The sequence below is a fragment of the Staurois parvus genome, unplaced genomic scaffold (assembly GCF_062004578.1).
Source record: "Staurois parvus isolate SC_StPar_1 unplaced genomic scaffold, SC_StPar_1.0 ptg000468l, whole genome shotgun sequence".
NCBI lineage: Eukaryota > Metazoa > Chordata > Amphibia > Anura > Ranidae > Staurois > Staurois parvus.
The window spans coordinates 2,664,723-2,687,349 of record NW_028318264.1 but is presented as its reverse complement, the minus strand read 5'-3'; the positions used below and the strand labels follow the sequence as shown (position 1 = coordinate 2,687,349).

General features: G+C 39.5%; 1 protein-coding gene across 11 annotated transcripts in view; it reads left to right on the top strand.

Moving 5' to 3' along the window:
- Nucleotides 1-22,627, top strand: part of LOC149452722 (poly(rC)-binding protein 3-like) — a 1,138,846-nt gene that overhangs the window by 1,064,763 nt on the left and 51,456 nt on the right. For all 11 annotated transcript variants that reach the window (XM_089689053.1, XM_089689056.1, XM_089689055.1 and 8 more), the window contains one exon: nt 18,075-18,206. In XM_089689053.1, the coding sequence (XP_089545179.1) occupies nt 18,075-18,206 (132 nt within the window). The remainder of the gene's footprint in view (nt 1-18,074; nt 18,207-22,627) is intronic.

The window sequence follows — 22,627 nt, the reverse complement described above, 5'->3', positions numbered from 1 at the left end:
GCCCTGGTATCAGTAGGGGTAAACAGTGCCATAGGCTTAGTGGTCAATGGGGGTAAAAAAATTACATTATTTTTGTTGTTGGGATGAATAGTACCCCATTGTTGGTGTCATTAGGAGGACTAGTGCCCCATAATTTGTGCCAGTGGCAGGAATTGTGCCCCCATCATTGGTTTCAGTTGGAGGAATGGTGCCCCAAAATTGGTGTCATTGGGAGAATTAGTTCCCTGTCTCTGCTGTCAATGGGAGGAATAGGACCCCATTGTTGGTGTCAGTGGGAAGAACAGTGCCCCATTATTGGTGTCAATGGGAAGAATAGTGCACCATCATTGGTGTCAGTGAGAGGAATAGTGCCCCATAATTGGTGCCAGTGGGAGGAATAGTGTACCAATGTTTGTGCCAGTGGAAGGTATAATGCCCTGTCTTTGGTTAGTGCCCCAAGGGCCAAAAAAAAGGAAAGCAAAGGGCCATATCTGGATTGTGGGCTGCACTTCGAAGAGGTACAGAGGGACAGCCAATCTCAGGAAGAACAGTTGTAATGAGGTTTTAAAAGAGGTGCAGCCATAAGCCAAATATTGTGCTAATGTTTTTTCATGGATGCATGAATATGTATTAATGTAGTTGCATTTTTTTAAATCTTCTATTTAATTTAATAAACTGCATGTTGGCATTAAATAGCCAAAGACACTGATATTGCTATTTGAAAATTAAATTTTTTTAATCTTCTTTCTTTTTTTACTGTATTTTTATTAATGTTTTGGGTCTTTCATGTTTTACCGGTTCTACTGCATTGTAAAATATTTGTGAACTTTAAAAATCCTCCATTGCACTTATATACTGAACTTGTCAAAGCGTACATTATTTTTGGTAATATTTCTAGTATGTTTGTTTTAAAACCCTACACAAATTACCTAATGCACTGTTTAATGGCAAAAGGCGGCTTCATTCACTTAAAACGCTTTTAGCTGTAACAGTGCTGGAACAGGAATAATGGGTCAATTTGCAAGCTGTTTGATCCTTTTCTTTTGCCTTTCCATAGACTTTAGGGAGAAGCTATTGCTTCCAGTAATGCACATTAATGGCAAGGAAAAAAGAAAAGCCCTTACAGTCTGGTCCCAAAGCGGATTGAGATTGAAAGAATAATTGCACACTTTCAACTCCGTAACTGTATGATTCAATTATGTATTGATGTCAATGTTTTACATTTCAGAGGGTATACATTTCATTCACCTAAGGTTTTTCTTTTCTCTTTTTGCTTCATCTAAGTGGTTTTATATTATGAATTGAATTAATTAGAAAATTAAATATTTGCAAAGTGTAATGAAGCAAAAGGGTGTAATATTTCTTATTAAGTATTGACATTATGTAGTTGTTTTATTATTTATTATGCCAGTGACCAGCTGTTTACCCCTCATAAATTTTAATGTGATGCAAATGCAAGGCTTCAGCCTAAATCTAATCACACAGCTAGGCATGCTTGTTCTATGTCAGTTTAAAAGTTAAAAGTCAATTTTTTTTTTCTTGTTTCACTTAGAAATTAAAATGAACAATTAAAGTAAAAGCTGCTTAACATATTATAATAGAATCGTCAATCTATTACAATCTGATAAACTGCTTTTATACTATTTGCTTTTCTTAAGCAGCTGATGTTTGTTTAGGTTTTTGTTTTTTTCTGCTTGATTTCTCTAGCAGGTTTGAGAATAATGTACATTAGACATAAAATACAATAAAACATGCAGCGTCTAGCATCAGCCCAAAGCCTTAAATTTGTTATAGTGAAAGTATAGTTTACCTTAACTCTAAACTCCAGGCAAACAATTAAATGCACAGATGAAATACATTTATGAGAGCTGTTTTACATGCCAAAGAATTAGTATTTCTGTTGATCCAGTCCTGAGATCTAAACAGCCCTGCACAGCCCTATTTGGCAGGGGACTTGCAGTTCCAGTAAAATTTAAGTTTAAGTAAAATTTAAAGGGTTTGTCCTTCTGCCAGTGAAAGGAGAAGCAATAACCTGATGAGCTCATCTCTTTTCTCCCATAACCTTTTGTAATCCCTGTATAACAGAGTTTAGGCTAGGATAGAAAGAGGCAGAACAAGGAGACAATCAGTTGGGCTACAACGCTCATATCAAACGGATACACTATGGTGTCCGTTTATGAACCAGTGGTAATAGATCGCTGCTCAGTTCTCCGGCATTCTCGGAGAACACAGTTCTCCTGTGAATGCAGTTTATGAAGCAGTTCTCCGAACGAAGGGAGAATGATCTCCAAACGCTGGAGAAAGGTCTACAAACTCTGGAAAATGGCTGATTTTACTATAATCTCGCGAGATTACAGTAAAAGATCAGTTTACTAAGCAGAGGTAAATTATCTCTGCTTAGTTTTCGGTCCCTACGATTCTCCAGCTCTGGGCTGGAGAATCTGGAGGGAGACACAGATCTCCAGAGAGGGGCTGAACATATTCTCCTGGGTGTTATAAACTGTGAATGACCAGAGAATAGCTGTGATCCTCTGAATCTCAGCTATTCTGTGTGTCATAAACGGATACCTATATTGCCAAAAGTATTGGGACACCCCTCCAAATCATTGGATTCAGGTGTTCCAATCACCTCCATGGACAAAGGTGTATAAAATCAAGCACCTAGGCATGCATTGTGAAAGAATGGGTCGCTCTCAGGAGCTCAATGAATTTAAGCACGGTACCGTGATAGGTTGCCACCTGTGCAATAAGACCATCCATTGCATTTCCTTGCTACTAAATATTCCACGGTCAACTGTTAGTGGTATTATAACAAACTGGAAGCAACTGGGAACAACAACAACTCATAAACACATAAAATGACAGAGCGGGGTCAGTGCATGCTGAAGCGCACAGTGCACAGAAGTCACCGACTGTCTGCAGAGTCAATAGCTAAAGATCTCCAAACTTCATGTGGCCTTCAGATTAGCACAGCAACAGTGCATAGAGAGCTTCATGGAATGGATTTCCATGGCCAAACAGCTGCTTCCAAGCCTTTCATCACCAAGTGCAATGCAAAGCATCAGATGCAGTGGTGTAAAGCATACCGCCACTGGACTCTAGAGCAGTGGAGATGTGTTCGCTGGAGTAATGAACCATGCTTCTCTGTCTGGCAATCTTATGGATGTGTCTGGTTTTGGCGGTTTCCAGGAGAACAGCACTTGCCTGGCTGTATTGTGCCAAGTGTAAAGTTTGGTGGAGGGATTATGGTGTGGGGTTGTTTTTTAGGAGTTGGACATGGCCCCTTAGTTCCAGTGAAGGAACCTCTTAAAGTGTCAGTATACCAAGACATTTTGGACAATTTCATGTTTCCAACAGTTTGGGAATGGCCCCTTCCTATTCCAACATGACTGTGCACCAGTGCACAAAGCAAGTTCCATGAAGACATGGATGAGCAAGTTTGAGGTGGAGGAAATTGACTGGCCTACACCTCAACCCAATAGAACATCTTTGGGATGAATTATAGTGGAGACTGAGAGCCAGGCCGCCTCGTCTGACATCAGTGCCTGACCTCAAAAATGTGTTTCTGGAAGAACGGTCAAACATTCCCATAGACACACTCCTAAACCTTGTGGACAGCCTTCCAAGAAGAGTTGAAGCTGTTATAGCTGCAAAGGGCGGGGCCAACTCAATATTAAACCCTACAGACTAAGACTGGGATACCATTAAAGTTCATGCGTGTGTAAAGACAGGAATTCCATTACTTTTGGCAATATAGTATAGTTTGTTAGTACATGAGCACTGCAGCACAACTGATTGGCTGCTTGTTTTGTTTTTCTCTCTCTCCCAGCCTGAGTTCTGCTTTAGGCCCCATTCATGCTTGTAAACTGGGTCATTAGCAGTTAGATTCAGGGTACCCAGCAGGGGTTCATGGCAATTAGCTGTGGGCATTAGCCCATTGAAAGCAATGGTAAGTTTGACAGCTGCCACAGATTGTGGCTGCATAGTCTGTGTCCAGGGCTGATCATTCAGCCTCCCATTGCTTTCAATGGGGCTTCCACCCAAAGCTAATTGCTGGGAACCCTTCCTGGGTCTCCCAAAACTAATCTCTAACAGCCCCATTCACAAGTGTGAATGGGGTCTTACAGGGATGGCAAGAGTCTGATATTCATTGTTTTCAGCAAGCTGGCCAACTCTTAGACTTATTTTGTGATAAGGAGCAGCATTTCGTTGCACTAAAGAGCAGGAAGCAGAGTCTTCATATTTAATGAGTAAAAAAGGCTGTCCACATTTACTTACATAGTCACAGATAACACATATAGTATAGCCACATTTTCTAAAAACCTTAACACATAATAATCGGATTATTTGCATCAAATCAATTTCTTACATGTACGTTTAGAAAGAAAATAAAAAAATTATACATTTCTTTTAAACCTATCAGGGTAGAATATAAAGATAGTGTACAAACATTTTTCTGGTGAATCCAAAGACACATCAGTAATCCAGTGCTGCCATATTTTATCACATTTAGTTGGACAGTATCTATTAATATTAATCTAAATAAAAACACAGTATAATTTACATGTTTTGCCCCTGTGCCCATATTACAACCTAGGGTGTGAGAGGTTTATAGTAGTTGGGAAAACTGAAGTGTTCTAGGAGACCAGCAGAATTAGTTTGGGTTTAGGTTCCAATTAGCTTACAGATCCACTTGCATCCATTAGACATGAATCATATCATGCTGCCTTATCAACAATCAATGAGTTAATTTTGTTTAGGGTCTCTGGGGTGTAATGTTCATTCATTTATCATGCACACGTATTGATGGAATCCTCAAGGGGTTACAGACTGACTGCAATAATCATTTTGTTGTTTATCAAAACATTTCAAAAGAATGGTACAGAAAAAAAAATCAAATTCTAGTTGTATTTTTGTAATATTGTTTCTAAACTGAAAGCAAAATGCTTAGTTGTTGCTATGGGAAGCAGCTGTTCAAATATGCTGTCTTGCTTGTAGCCATATATCTTGGAAATGTCATTTTTATTCTTTGCAACAGTTTTTCATATATCAATATAACTTCAGCTGGAAAATTAGCATAGGATTTATTTTAGCTCTGTTTGTATCAGAATAAATGCACCCTTTACACTTCAGATCTTCAAAGAATTACAAGACAAAAGTATGGCTGGCTTCCTTTTCACAATGTAAACTATGTGGTATTATCTTAGCAGAGATTTGAACCTGTGAAGCTAATGTTACATAGACACTGCCTAGAAGAATTCCAGGCATCAGTGCAATTTATGCTGGACTTAACTTAACAAGACTAGTATTCATTCAGAGTGGCAAAGCACAGTATTGGTCTGTATGCGGTATACATATGTGGTATACAGTACCTTCAGCAACCAATCAGAATCCATCTTGCTCTTACCTTATCTTAGTTGTTATTATATAACCCTGTTTGCCATTAAACCCTGTTTTCCATTTAACAGTCTAGAGACTGTTCTCTTAGCAAAGTGAATTTTAATAAATTAGGTGAATTTGTGTTAATTTTAGATATACAATTATGTGCAATTCTTTTCTAGCATGTGATGATTGAAGTGAACACAGCTTTATCCTATTTACTTTACCTAGTGAACATTCAATTTGCTAAATTTATTTTTTTTTTGCTTTGGTAAATAAACCTCCACATGCCTCTTGTGTTCATGTGAAAATGTTTCCTGTCCTGGCCCTTTGCTTTTTATATACATTTAACATATTGACTAAGAATTTACCCCTTGGAGTGTATGCAAATATGTGGCCCCACTGGACTGGGCTTTTTTCCATGGGGCTGTATATATTTGTGTTTCTGTCTCTGTGCAGGTAGCGTGCCACATGGTTCACTTCCAGCACAGAGACTGGGGTCTCACATAGAGAGAGTACTAATGATCAGGAACTGCCAATTCCGAGTCACCTGATCACTTTGATAGCCTCCGATCAGTCACTGTGAAGCCTGCCCCCATGTTTTCTCTCTCTGAATAGAGGAGAGAGATACATTGTATCTCTCTCTCCTCACAGAAGGAAAAAAAACAACTGTGTAAAATAATACAAATAATAATAAAATAAAAAATACCTAGATCAAGCTTTGATCTAGGTCAGTGCCAGGGTTAGTGTTTGAGTCAAGGTCAGGGTCGAAGGTTAGGGTCAGTATTTTTTGTGGCAGGTTAACCTCCTTGGCGGTATTCCCGAGTGAAGCTCGGGGTAAAATGTCAGTACCAAAAGTGGTAACCCCGAGCTACACTCGGGCTTACCATGCAGCGTTGCACAGGGATTTCCTACAGCGCTTACCTTGTACTTCTCTCCCGCGATGCGTCCCCTGCAGCGTCCCCGGCCATCTCCTCCGGCCAATGCCGGCATCTGGCTTCCGTGTTCCGGTCCCTGTGACGGCGGCAAATTTGAAAATTTTAAAAAATGACTTTTTTTAAAAAACGATTATTTCATAGTAAAACATTGCTGTTTCAAAGCATTTCACATACATTTTGTCCCTACTGCTTTGTCCTGTGCCCTGCCTGTGTTTTGACTGTTCTTTCTGCCTGGAAACTTAGAAAAGTCCACGGTGTCCAAAAAGCATCCCTTTAGGTCAAAATCGGTTTTAGACCGGCTAGAGAACAGCGATAATAAATCAGAACCACTTGCAGAATTGAGTGATAATGATTCGTGGGGGAAATTCGTCATCAGACACTGAAAACAATTTTGCGACTTTGCTCAGTGATGTGCGAACTTGGCGCTATATTTCAAATTTCAGTGTTTTTGGTTTGATTGAATTTGATTATTGAATTAAATTTATTATTATTATATTATTTTTTTATGAGTATTTATTAAGTAAGTAATTGCTAAGAATTGCAGGCCTACAATACATAACACCAAATTTCCATGCAAAAAAATGGTACCGCTTTTGGTACAAAATTCCTGACATAATCATACCGCCAGGGAGGTTAAAAAAAATGTAAATTAGTATCAGTGTCAGTTAGTTTGTGTGTTTTAGGTAGGTTAAAAAAAAAAGCAAAATGCATACTATTGCTTCTGGGCTTTACTATGGGTACAAACAAGAACGAACATACACATATGCGGTATTGCTGTGATCGTCAGGAGTAGGAGAGTTTATTTTGGGTTTTTCTATGATGGTAGGTTATGGTAATAGTAAGAAATATACAGCTAAATTTAAAAAATATATTTTTGTTACTATTTTGGGCCAGTTTCCTTTGATAATAAAAAATAAAAATCAAGAGATATCCATTACCATTTACCATTAAATTAAAGCCCAATTTGTCCTAAACAAGGTATAATCCACCTGGATACACAAAGTAGTTGTTATGATATGTACAGTTTTACTAACACACGTCAAAGTTGCAAAATTGTGCTTAGGCATTTGTTTTACTCTTATGAGCAAAGGGGTTAACATAGTATGAAATTAACACAGTCTTCTAATTAGATAAGGGTTATGATGCCCCAGGACAACCAAAATTGTGGATGGTTCACTGCACCATTTGTTAATTACCAGACAATTCATCAGAGTCATGACATCAAACCTTCACTATGAGTGGCAAGCATTAACCCTTAGAATTTGTGAACAGCAATTTGTGAGGGATATACACATTCTAGCAATGACTGTTAGTGGCAAACACTAGAGAACAAATACTGTTTTAACGTTTTTGCTTTTATGAACTCCACTTCCCACTTTGGAGAATATAAAGTTCAGAAGGTGGAAAGTTAGTTATAATACGATAATGAACCAGTAGCAGATGGCTAAATGAATATTAGTTTAACAGATTTGTAGATCAGACTATAACAACAGAATGCACACCTAAATTTGTATTTTAATTCCAAAGACCTTTGATGTTCAATAAAGCAGTTTCTTCAGTTCTAATGTGTATCAGGAACATAACTCAGTACTTATAGTCACATGGGTAACTCAGTTACTTAAACCCAATCACCATTGGATGCCTAATGGGTAGATGCTGGTTGTCCAAAAACATGATTGAAGGTGTAAATGTTTATTAAAATCACCCTCTTTTATTTGCTTAATCACCATAGTCACCATGAAATCTTGAGTATGGGTTAATATTTCAAGTTACATTGCTGAAAGTGAGAATTATTCTCAAATCACAAGGGTAGAGATCATAAAACAGCATTATATTTGGGTGTCCTAGGCTCCCATCACTGTTCAGAGGTTATTCTTTTGTATATTCTTTTTTATGTCCCATGGAAACCAGTTTTCTTTTCAGTTCAAAATGTGTACCTCACTGTAAAAGAAAGTCCCTTTCTGTAAAGTGTGGGAAGAGTTCTGACCTGCAAAGATTACCCTCCTATATTGGGCCATCCATTTGTTGAGAGATTGTTGTCTCCCCAATGTTCAGTTCTTTGCTTTCCACACTACACTGTATTGAATATACTAAGTTACCTTGCTTTTGATTGGTGTTGTCTTTTGGGTGTACATGCTTCTGTCATTGTGTGTTTTTGGCCTTGAAAAACACAGGGATTCAATGTTTGTTAAATATCCTTCTGAATTTTATGACACTCCATCCCCATACTGGATGACTATGTGGAAGTATTTAAGTCACCTTGTATGTGGTTGGAGCTTTATATAGACATTATAGTTACATTTGTATTACATTTTTACTTTAGGATGGAATGAATGAGTGGAAGTATTCAGACCTAAAATATTATGGTCTGATAATTATGGAGGCTTGCTAGCTTTTTTCATTAATATATAGTACATACAGCTATTTTTTTACTTTATGGAGAATATTTAAAGGGGACATCCAATTAAAGCCATTATTAATTTCAAATAGAAATAATTAATGTCACGTGTTAAGAACCAGGATTGTAAAGTTCCTTGTTTCATTTCTTCTGCTCCTATTGTTAACATATGTGATAATCAAGCTACTGGCTAAATAATCATGGAGTGAAGATGTCCATAGGAATTTTATGTAGTTCAATATAGATAGTAAAGCTATAAAGAAAAACATTTTTATAGTAAACCTGATCTCATTACTACCCTTCTCCCTAGGAATATTTATCAGCATCACATCTGCAAACTAAAATTTAATGTCAAAAATATCAAAAATTATTTTTGATAAAGATAGTAAAAAATACTCCATCTTGATTCATTAATAATTATACCTTAAGGTCTGTCAAGTTTTCTTTATATCTTACCTCAAGGAGCATGTTGCCTTCACAAATCCTTAACATGAAAACCAAATGAATGGTCACAGCTGGAAGATGACCATGGATATTTTTCTAAAGATAGAGTAACCACAAAAAATGCTTCCAACCAATCTATTATCCCCCATGCACCTTTTTTGGGGAGGACAAAATTACCTCTTTTCACTGTTTCAGTGGATACTTAGCTATTACTGTATTCTTCCAAATAATTTGGAGAGGAGCACAAATTTACATTTTCTACTCACTGTGATTGACTTTCTTGCACATGCTTTTACTTAATCCAGTATCCTCTATTCAGAGATCTGTTCTTCCAGGGAAGACTACATATTCTTAATGATTGGACATGTATTATTTTAAAATCAGAGACTAGTCTTGGTAATACAAATTTACCAATAAATAAACACATGTATCATACCAGAAGCTGACAAACCATTAGACATTCCTACATAAACTAAAATATATGATGTTTTGTATCTTTAGTTTTCAGACTAAAAACTATCCCGTGGAAATCAAAAAATGATACAGCATTGTTACTAGACATGTGTGTTTGGTTTCGTTAGATTCATTTTTCGGAAGAGAATTTCATTTTCAGAGATTCTAATGTATGCAAATCTTTGAATGGACAATGTAATGAATCTCAACAAATCTGAAATAAAGTTATAACGAAATTAACAAATGCATTTGTTTCAATCAGATTATGTCACATGATGCGGTAGTAGTTCAGACCCATGAGGAAATTAATTACATTTTTGAATTTGTTCGATAATTCAGATTCAGATAATGAATGGATCCAAATTTTGTTCCATTTGGTAATTCGGATTCACATGATGCCAGTTGATATTGTCCAATCAGCTCATGCCATTTCTTTTGGTGGGTTGGACTAGCGTCAGAAAATATTGAATCCTTACAATCTGAATCTGTTTGATTTGATAATATATCAAATATTATTATTATTTATTATTATTATACAGTATTTATATAGCGCCAAAGGGTATGCTCAGCGCTGTACAATAGCAAGGGGGACAGAACATGAGACAAGACAGTAACAATACAATACACAAGGGGTTCGAAGGCCCTGCTCTTTTGAGCTTACAATCTAGGAGGGAGGGGAAGGTGGCACAGGAGGAGATGGCTGTAGGAGATGGAGTGGCGGGAGGAGTGGAGGAGGTTAGTTGTTAAGTGAGGTCGGGTGTTAGGTGAGGTTGGGGTCGGCATCCCTGAAGAGGAGGGTTTTCAGGGTGCGCCTGAAGATGAGGAGGGTAGGCGACAGTCTTATGGTTTGGGGTAGGGAGTTCCAGAGGATGGGGGAAGTCCTAGAGAAGTCCTGCAATCGGGCATGGGAGGAGGAGACCAGGGAGCTAGAGAGTAGGAGGTCCTGTGAGGAGCGGAGGGCACAGGTAGGGTAGTATTTGGGTATCAGGTCAGTTATGTCGTTTAGGGCAGCATTGTCAGAGTTAGCAGTTTGAATTTGATGCGTTGGGCAATCAGGAGCCAATGAAGGGATTGGCAGAGGGGGGAGGCAGATGTGGAGCGGTTGGTGAGGTGGATGAGTCTAGCTGCTGAGTTTAGGATCGACTGGAGTGGGGATAGCGTTCGTTTGCGTAGGCAGTGAAAAGGGAATTGCAATAGTCCAGGCGTGAGATGATGAGGGAGTGAACGAGTTGTTTGGTGGTGTCTGGGGTGAGGAATGTGCGTATCTTGGAGATGTTGCGGAGGTGGAGCAATCTTCCAAGAAAATCTACTACATTTTTTTAATCCACCCAGCCCAACAAATATATGAAATGAATGCCGACGATACAAAACAAAAATTAATCAGGTAAACATACCCCATATGACCAAACAAAATTCTTCAATGAACTAATGCATCCAAAATGATGAAATAAAAATGTCCGGAGTGTGGATGTCTAATTGTTACTAAATTAAATGGTATTCTTTGAACATTTGCATACAAAACAACAATAAACATATTTGCATAAAGGAACTTAACCGGGAATCCCACACCATGGTCCCTTGCAAATTTTCATGTTTTTAAGTAATGTCAAGAGCTGACCTTCTTCACTTTGCTATTGGCCCGTTATGATGGGCAACATTCCTGGCTAACAGGAGTGTTGAAATCTGCAGATAAACGTATGTGAAACCATTGTAATAAGTTGGTCAACAGGTTTTAACAGGCAATAGATATAATTCAGATTATCAGTCTCTTTCATGGTAATAACAGACATAGAAAAAAGTGTTCTGTGCCCTCCTATGTCATACTGTCCATAGTGCTTACTGTCCCATAGTGCAGCATATTATTATGTCTACATTTGGGGATATGTTTTCACAGATGCATGTCATAGCTTCAGCTGCAAAGCCGGGTGTCTTTACCTTCCCCTCACACTTATGAATTGCTATTATCTTCCTGCTATAATTAGAAGCCCACATCTGAACATTATACTCCCTTTGCTGTCGGGAAGAAGTTTGTTTCTAGGCTTTGACCTCATGTCACTCTTTTCTTAGTACCAAATGAAATGACATTCCACACTTCACGCCATACATCAGCATTGAAGCATATTTACACATTCCATCCTGCTTTTACAAAAACAACTTGAGGTCAGAAAGCTTATATGTGTTTGTAACTAATTAACCTGTTTATATTTTTGGATACATTTAAGCTCCACGTTCCACCAAGCTCATATGCCAAGAGTCAGCTCCCTTGTGTACCTCCAAGCTTTTGTAGTGCCAGCTACTGAAACCCCTGTAGTGGCACAGTACTGTGAAGATCATATCTTCATCTTCACAACAATTCTAGAAACAGATGCTTAATATTATTTATTGAAAGATAACATTTTCAAAGCATTGGGAATTGACCTTACTTGTGGCTATACTCACTTGTACTGCTGCCCCTTGCTCCAATTTGCCCTCTATTTAAGAGCTGTGGCCTCCGTCAGAATCTTCAGATACATTCTTGGAAAAATGTTGAATGTCAATTTTCTGCTGGAGGTCAAAGCTCTTGGAACAAAATAAAGTTTAGAGGAATGGGTAGTAGAACGTGTGAATATTAACACTCATCCTTTGCTGTTTTTTCTTTCCCTTCTCAAATGGTGTTTAAAGTGGACTTTGCCGTAAATTCTTCTAACTCTTATCTTTAGCCCCTCCACCATTTAACCACATCCTGACCGACCTATAGCAGATATACTGCTACAGGGCGGCAGGGGTGTGCAAAATCACGTATATATACATGTGATTTTGTGTTTCCGGATAGGGCGCACGCTCCCTACCTGCGCCTCCATTCTTGGCCGCGGCTGTCAATCACCGGGTCCCGGCCGGTGATTACACACCTACACCCAGTGATTACCGAGGATCTCCAATGGGGAGGAGGGCTACTTTGTTTACTAACAGTCCTCCTCCTTGTCGGCTCAGGCACAGCACAGCCATCAAGAGCAGTGTGCTTACAGTGAAGCACCAACACACTGCCCCCTCAGTAAAACATTCCCAGCACACAGTTAACCCTTTGATCACCCCTCATGTTAACTCCTTCCTGCCCAGTGCCATTAGTACAGTGTCAGTGCTTTTTTTTAGCACTGATCACTGTATTGGTGTCACTGTGGATGTCAGTTTCCCCCAGTGTCAGAATGCCTACCGCAGTCCTGCAGTCAAGCTATAAGGCACTTATCGCCACCATTACTAGTAAAAAAAATTTAAAATTCCAGTATATATACTGCCATTTGTAAATGCTATAGCTTTCACATAAACCAATTAATTTACACGTATTGAGAATTTGTTTTAGAAAAGGCATGAAAAAAGGATGTAAATTTCATTTGGGTGCAGCGGTGCGTGACTGTGCAATTGTCAGTTAAAGTAATGCAGCTCTATAATGCAAAAAATGGTCTGCTTGGGAAGGTGGGTAAATCCTCAGGAGGGCAAGTGGTTAAAATGGTTGCCTAACAATAAATAGCAGCAGTAAAAAATTAACTGCAGAACAACAGCTTCTGCACCATCCACATAAATGGCCATGACATCATTCAGCCATCCCTGAGATCCTGACAAATCTGAGGATCCCAGATCTCTTTGTGCATTTAGCAAGCCATTGGTAGTGCACTTTACATTATTTAGTTACTAAATCAGTGGCTTGACCACAGGGCTAAATCACACAGACCCATGGCATCACTCATCGCATCCATTGCTCCCGATCATGTGACCACTGTAAAGATGATTAAAACCTGATATTTTTTACAAATAGTATGCAGAATGCAAAAAAACAAGGAGCAACATTTTAATTATAGCTGTTTTATTTTAGCCTTTCCTTCTATTTTAAGCGACAGTCACTTTATTTTTTGCTGTCTATGTCCAACTAAGATGTAACAGGGTGTGAGAGTCTCTCAAATGTCAAAGGAATTCCATGGTTCTAAAGGCTGAAGGTTTGTTACCTTAATGCTTTAAGGTAAAAAAAAACCTTCATGCAGCTCCTCTCACAGCCCTCTCTTTCCCCTGAGCTCAATCTCGATCCAGCGGTGTGCAAAAGAGCAGCGGCTCTCTCTCCGCCTCATTGATTCCCATTGCTTTCAATCACAGCCAGTGAGGAGGGAGTAGGGGACAGGGCCGAACCATGCTCGAGGTGTCAGGGAGCATGCATGAGTGCCCCCATAGCAAGCAGTTTGCTATGGGGACACTGGTGGGGGGGTAGGAGCAACTAGTTCCAGCGGGGGACCCAAGAAGAGGAGGATCGGGGCTTCTCTGTGCAAAACCATTGCACAAAGAAAGTAAGTATAAGGGCTCGTTTACACTTTGCTGTTTTACCAACGCTTGCCAAACACCCCTATAGCATTTGGCAAGCGTTGGTCCGGCGTTTGCGGAGCGTTTTTTAACGCTCCGCAAACGCCGCATGCGCGGTTTAGCGGCGGTTGCTAGGCGTTTGCCGAGTGTTAATAACGCCCCACAAACGCCTATAATGCAGTTTGATTGGTGTTACCGTTCCGCAAACGCCCCGCAACCGCGTCGCAACTGCACCGCAAACACCTGTCCGGCGTTTGCGGAGCGGCACCATAGACGAGAATAGGAGGCTTCAACGCCTCCTGACTCGACCAGAGGTGTCCGTTTTGCCGCGACGCAACACGATGCAAACGCTCCCGTTAGAACAGCACCATGTGCTGTAATGTGCAGAATTGGCAGAGGCGTTTGGGAAGCGGTAAAAACGCTTCCCAAACGCCTCTCTGCCGCCTGCACACAACACTAGTGTGAACGTAGCCTAACATGCTTGTTATCTAAGCATAAAATAAAGCCTTTAGAATCACTTTAAGCTGGCCTCACACCTGTAGAACTTTGTTAGAAAATTGCCATGCTCAGAACATTCGTTATCTTAGAGTTAAAGGGGACAATTCCACAATTAGTTTTGACCAGAGAGATTTAAAAAATTGAAGGGCAACAATGGAGAATTTTTGTTGAATCTAAAGGGAGAGAACAAATTACTAATAGTTGAATTTTCTTCCTACCAAACATATAACATTACATTATTTCTGCACACACCAAAATCTTTCTATGAAAATCAAGACATTGACATGGTACTCAAATGAAAAGTCATTCAAAATTAGTGGCGTTCATGAAGCCCATTAAATGCTCTGGTCAGTTTTTATACTTTCTTATTTTATCAACATTCTACAGATGTAAGGCCAGCATTAGACAGGTGTTACCTCAACAGGTGTCTTCAGAGAATTTTCCCTCTATTCCTATTTGAGTGACAACTAGTGGGTTAAGTATGGATACTGGTAGCAATAAAAACCTGACAGGTGTTTTGACCCTTCCCAAAAGGTTTGGACTATACATACACTTTAGGCCCCAGGCTTTCATAGTGCTAAGTTCCACACTGTGTATTCTTTAGTTGGCAATAGTTCCGACCTTTGACCTTCAAATACCAGGGGCAAGTTGAGGCCTCAAGTACAGTCTGGATCAATTATTCAGTGCTTACATCAAAAAATGTTATCAACCATAGTGATTTCCAGTTTTGTATGTAACTAATAAGTGTTTTAGCTGAAGTTCCTGTTTAAGACACGGCATCACCTGCCTGGAGTTTGCATGTTCTCCCTGTGCCTGCGTGGGTTTCCTCTGGATATTCCTCCCATACTCCAAAGACTAGCTGGTAGGTTAACTGGATCCTGTCTAGATTGGCCCTAGTATGTGTATGTATGAAATGAATGTAAGTTATGGACTTTCGATTGTACGCCCCTTGATGTGAATAGTATATATATATATATATTTATATATATATAATTATTATTATTATTATACAGTATTTATATAGCACCAAAGGGTATGCTCAGCGCTGTACAGTAGCAAGGGGGACAGAACATGAGACAAGACAGTAACAATACAATACACGAGGGGTTCGAGGGCCCTGCTCTTTATATATATATATATATATATATATATTTATATAATGTGTGTGTGTGTGTGTAAAGCGCTGCGTAAATTGACGGCGCTATATAAATACTTGTAATAAATAAAATCAAAAATAAATAAGACATTATTCTACTATAGCACCACTGTCTTTAAGTGAATGCCAGCCAAATACAGCACAGGACTGAAAAAAGAGAAAATATATATTGCTGAAATACTGTATTTATAAGGTTAAGGAAAGGACAACTGCCAATTGTGGAGTGTCTGGGTTTTCTAAATTATTGATGGATTTATGCTAATCCCTAAACTCATTTCTCAACAGGTGTCATTTTTATTATTTAAACAAGTGAAATAATACAGTTCAGTCTTGTTTTTCCCGTGGTGTTTTAATCTAGTCAAAACAAGGCATTTTATGGAACACTGCGAAAAGATGCTATTGTCTCCATGCATATATTACAGAAGGATAAAATGGGAAAGCAGTGGTGTCAATTATATTGTTAGTACTTTTTATTTGTAAATATGAATTTGTGAAATTACACTACTTTTAGACCTCTAAAATTTTCGTTAGCTGTAGTGGCTTTTGTAATGGCAGGCTTTAATCAAACCAATGTTACGTTGTCCATGCAAGGCAAAGCAACTGCTTTAACCACTTCCCAACCGGGCTATAGTCAAAATATGTCCTCAGTTGGGAGTGCAATTCAGGGGTTATGGCTGCAGCAATGTGCCATAACCCCAGTATTTTTTTTTTTTCAGCTGCGATTCCTTTTTTGCTAAAAGTGATCCTAGCAGCTAATTGGCCTCCTATGGTTCTCGGGCTTACCTGGATGATCATGAGCCCAAGAACCAATCTAATGATTGCAGCAGCTGGATATAGATTTAAGAAAAGGAAAGAATGGCCTCCACTCATCTCTATGGCCTAGGAGGACCGGAGCAATGTCAGTTCCAGCCTAATGTAAACAAGGCCATTTTTTTAAAACATTATATCAATGTTTTTTTTTTAATCTAATGCTTTACATTGTGAAGGAGAGATGTGGGGTATTATTGACCCCAGATCTCTCCATATCTCTCCATAAGCAGGGACCTGTGCCTGCTTATCTCTGTCACAAGGGATGTTTACAATCCTTGTGATAGGAATAAAAGTGATCAAAAAATTTGTTTAAAGGGACAGTGGAAATATTAAAAAAGTAATATAATAAATTTTAAAAAATGTAAATCACCCCTGCCCCCCCTGTGCCCCGAAGTGGTCAATGCATAGGTAGGTCACACCCATATATGGAAACGGTGTTCCAACTACACATGTGAGGTATCGCCGTGACCAGCAATAATTCTAGAGCTAGATCTTCTCTGTAACTCTAAACTGGTACCCTGTAGAAATTTTTGAAGATTTTGAAGTACCATAGTTTGGTGCCATTCCATGAGCATGCGCAATTTTAAAGCATGCATGACATGTTGGATATCTATTTACTCGACGTAACATCACCTTTAATATTTTACAAAAAAATTAGTTATATATTATGTTTTGGGTTTTTTTTTAATTATTATAGGTACTTATTATTATAGGTACTTATATAGCGCCGTCAATTTACGCAGCACTTTACATATATATATTGTACATTTACATCAGTCCCTAACCCTCAAGGGGCATACAATCTAAGGTGCCTAACTCACATTCATACATACACATACTAGGGCCAATTTAGACAGGATTCGGTTAACCTACCAGCATGTCTCTTGAGTGTGGGAGGAAGCTGGAGTACCCGGAGGAATCCCACACAGGCACAGGGAGAACATGCAAACTCCAGGCAGGTGGTGCCTTGGCTGGGATTCAAACCAATAACACTAGTACTGCCAGGAGGAAGTGCTAACCACTTAGCCACTGTGCTAAAAAAAATCACTGTTGCAAATACCATGCAGTGACTGCTATTTTATTCTATAGGGCCTCTGCTACAAAAAAATATAATGTTTGGGGGTTCTAAGTATTTTTCTAGCAAAAAAACACTGATTTTTTTACAAATTTGAGAGAACTGACAGAATTGGCCTGATACGGAAGTGGTTCTTTTATTGCCCCATCTACAACAGCACACTTGCTTTTCCTGCTCTCCCATGGTATTCTGTTTAGCTGTTAGTGGTGAAAATATACTTTTCACATTGAAACAATTATTAAACATTAGATTAAAACATATTTGAGCTATAAAATTGACCCCAGTTTTCCTTTGAGCATACTTTAAAAATTAGAGAGAAATGTTTTATCAGCCCAGCAAACCTGTTCTCACTTCATTGTAATATAAAGGAATAAGACCTTAGTGTGCCACCCAAGGCTCTCACAAGCTGTCATAAAGCATTACCCTATTCAGTTGGGATGTTGTAAGACTGCAACATTTTATTGACACTTCCTCTTTGGATGAGCTAGTGTAAACCTTGCATTCTTTATTAAATCACCCCATTAAAATGTATCTTGAAGAAGAGGGATATTATATTTCACTGTCAAACTGCTGTATAAAATATAAATAATATATTTATAATATGTTTTCAATGTTTTACAGGATATCAATGCTTCCATGACAAACAGCACAGTAACAAGCAAACCACCTGTAACTCTACGGCTAGTTGTGCCTGCAAGCCAGTGCGGATCTCTTATAGGAAAAGGGGGGTCTAAAATTAAAGAAATCAGAGAGGTAAGACACTGTGTATTTTATAAACAGTATGAAAATGGTTTCTGCATTTTGGTTGGCACGTGTTCAAAAAGCTGTTTGTAAATCGACTGCATCACATAAAATAATATTGTATTCATGAACATTATTAATTCTCTGTAAACCAACTGACTTGGTAAATTGTGTGTATAGGATTTAGTGAGGCCATATCCCTAGTGCTAATGAAGATAATATGGTGTGTATTCATGAACATTTGGTTGGTACACATGATGGCAGCCATCACTGTGTGTACCTAACAAATTCAGTGTTATTCTTTGCTCAACAGCACTTATCATTCACTGAATTGTATGTCATGTCCTGTCATAAGTTGACCATACATAGTAAGACACTGGCTGAAGATTTTTTATAAATTCTTTATTTAGTTGCAGCTTTTGATATCAGAACAAGCGTAACCGTATCCGCCACCCCCCTCTGCCAATCCCTCCACTGGCTTCCGATTGCGCAACGGATCAAATTCAAAATCCTAACGCTGACCTACAAAGCTGTCCACCATACTGCCCCGAACTACATCACTGACCTAATATCCAATACCGCCCAGCACACACACTCCGCTCCTCACAAGACCTCCTTCTCTCTAGTTCCCTGGTCTCCTCCTCCCATGCCCGCCTCCAGGACTTCTCCAGGGTGTCACCCATCCTCTGGAACTCCCTGCCCCAACCCATCAGATTATCACCTACTCTCCTCTCCTTTAGGCGCACCCTGAAAACCCATCTCTTCAGGGAAGCCTACCCCACCCCCTGCTAACTTGCCGACCTCCTCCACTCTTCCTACCACTCCATCCCCCACAGCTATCTCCTCCTGTGCCACCATCCCCTCCCTCCTAGATTGTAAGCTCGAAAGAGCAGGGCCCTCAATCCCCTCATGTTTTGCATTGTATTGGTATTGTTCTGTCATATGTTTTGTCCCCTTTGTAATGTACAGCGCTGAGCGAACTATTGGCGCTTTATAAATACTGTATAATAATAATAATATACAGCACACAGAAACATATTACAACAAATATCAGCAGTAAGTCATCATAGATCAAAGACAAATAAGACGTAGATCAGATTCTAAATGACCATTGTACTCTCAAGCGTAATCACTCAAGGCATAAGAAAACACATAAAAGATGAACAAAATATTTAAGGACACTTAACTCTAGATCAGAAGGGTACCTGTGCCTCCAGCTGCACCGCACATTTTTCCATTTTAGAAGAGAGGCCACAAAAGGGGCAAAAGTCTACAATCAGAAAATCCACAAAGGGAAAGAAGAACAAAGGAAAAAATAGATAGATAAGGAGAAAGACAAGAAGAGACAAGGACAGGGCACAGAAGGGGGAATATATACAACACCATCCCCTCCTGGGCCAGACCCATAGCTTCTCAGGACCAAGTGCAGAACCCCAAATAATCAAACAACTAGGGAAACATATTCCTCAGAGTATACGAACTCGTGCCAATTATACCATTACTTAAGGAAGCGTTGACAATCGCCCCTGTCCGTTGCCACCATATCCTCCACGGCATTAATTTCTGCCACTTTCCGCAGCTATACCGAAATAGTCGGGGATTGCGTCTGTTTCCAAAACATAGGGATGCAGCTCTTCAGTCTGCAGTCAACAACAGAGGTAGAATAGAGCGCCTGTAGGACCTTTCCAGAAAACTGTGATGATGCAAAAGATAAAAAGCTGGATCCCTGACAAGTACATGATCAGTAAACTTTTGAGCGATATGGTGTACGCCATCCCAAAATCCCTGTAAATGAGGACAGGACCAATGTCGAGCAAGGAACCAGAATCTTCCCCACACCGCCAGCATCGATCACTACAATGAGCAAACAGCCAGAGTGTAATACCAGCGCGTCAGCAGCTTAAAGTCCAACTCCTGAAACTTAGAGCAGATCAACGATTTAAAAGACTGGCTGAAGATTTAACCGTAAAGTTGGGCCATACAACCCGTTTTACATAACGGAAGCTGCCAAGACTGAAATATGAAAGCTACTATTGCTGACTTATTTGTAAGTGTGTAGTATAGGAGCACCAAACTTAAATATGTTATATGAGCCATGGGCAAAGATTGGGTCCCTAGAGGATGCTCTCCAACAGTGGGATTATCACCAGAGATCTCCAAATGTATGTGTTTTAGGAGCTCAACAATCCCATTTCATCTGTATATTTTATGCTCTCAGCTCTGTTGAAGGGGGATTGCTGAGCCCCCCAAAATGCATTGGCTTTTCTGTATTGAACAAAAACATCTAGTGAACTATTCAAACAGTTGTGGTACTCTCATCCTTCCTACACTCTGGTGCTCACTACCATATATCACTAATCTGGAACAAGTATGAAGCAAGTAAATTTGATCTGCACACTAAGTAGCAAAACAGTGAAAAAGAACATAGCCTTTAGATATTAATAGATGGTGGCTAATAAAATTTAGAAAATGCTTATGACCAACAAAGAAGAAAATCCCTAGGATCGTTGTCTACATTCCCCAGATCAATATGTTCTCTTACTATCCTTTGGTAATTATAAATTTAGATAATATTTGATAGGAAAATCATACAGTCCATTTTAATCTCCATTGCCAATTTTGATTATACTATTTAATGTGGGAAACTGTTCCTGCTTAATTATTCTTAGTATTAAGACCATGCTTCCTAAAATCATTGTATTTTCCCTAGCTTTCTGCATGAAAAGGGAAAACTGACACCCAGTCTGCTCTCCTGTAGACTTTCTGTTTTGCAAAAGCTACACTATTGAGCATTTCCTTATTGTTGTGTTGTTACATATGATGCCTAAATCTGCTGCATTGATCGCAAAGGTCAGGTTGTGTCCATGATGACAACAAGTAGTTATGACTAGTTATAATTCCTACCTGTTCAGATACTTCCTGGGATGATGCTAGACTGTTTTGTGCCCTAGGCAGTAGAAAATATTAATCAACAAAATATGAAACAGCTGAAAAAAATTTTATTTGCAAAAATAAGTACCATAAGATGCCACCAGCACCAATATTAAAGACAAAATATATATTAAGCAAATAGAAATGAAATGTATTAACCAATCAGACAGAGAGTTACAAAACTCCACAGTGATCAGCAGCCACTAGTCAACTTACAGTAAGGGACTGAGTCTGAGAGGAACACTGGAAGGAGCGGCAGCTCATTTGCTACTCCGGCCCCAGACACATGGCATCTTCCTCTGTCCTATCTTCCTCCCCCTCTGCTGCCCATACCCTCAGCTGAAGGATCATTCATGATGTGGCGGCGTCCAACGTGATCAATCAGCATTTGCTCCCCTCACCCCGATCATTGTCCGCCCCCCTCCTCCTCTCATCACCTCTATGACACACCCTCCTCCTAGGTTCGGCTCTCTTCTGATGGCTCCTGGGTGCAGAGTCCAGGCTGCGGCTGTCAGTAAGCACAGGGGGCCTCCCAGCACTACACCGCTTCCCTCTCATACACATCAGGCCCCAATCATCCTGCTCACATAGGGTTAACCCTGCAACCAGAGCACATCCCAGCCTATTGAATGGCTTTAGCTGTGTAGAAGAAGGTACTAAATGGTCATGTGTGTGGACAGGCTGTGAGACTATTGTGCAGAGTAAAGAGACCATCATTCTCTCATTATTCCATGTGTATGAGGAGAGGGGGACTCTGCAGAGAAATGAAGAATTCATACAAGAGGTTCATAGGCCACACAGAGAGAGTGCCGGCCTGTGCTGCGCCCAGGTGCCCCTAGGTGGCAGTATGACCTAGGCGGCTGCCTAGTTTGCCTAGTAGTTGAAGCACCAGCACTGAATACTCCTCCTATTGACACAAGCAAAGCTAAACTTTGTCATATCAGTTTTATGGGCACCCCTGTATTACATGGTTATGGGTGTTGGTGAAATTGGTTTAAGCAACCATTCAAAATCTTTCTATGTATTGCATGGCATTTTACAGAGATATTTCTGCAGTAATACCTACCATGACCCTAGTTATAATTGCTCATCTACTCTGTTTTCGCTCTGTACAGTCACTCTTCACCAAAGTAAAATTAGGGTTAAAAAGTATATAGACACTGACTTACAATGGCCCCTCTTGGATTTGGGCTGTAACTTGCCACTTCCTGTCATACAATGTATGGTGGAAGAGTAGGCAGTGCTAAGTTACCCTACAGGCAGATTATGATATACCCAGACAAGGGATATATATAATCATTAATATTAATTATATATATATATTTTTTATACATATACACTATTGTATATATTTTATATATGTTATTATACTTGTTTGCATCTAGACCCGCTGTAAATCTCAGTGATAATACTATATGGAATGCAGTTGCACTTACAAGCAAGGTCATATGATAGGGATGAATAGCTAACCCAATTGCTTACTATAGAGGGCAGAATGGGAG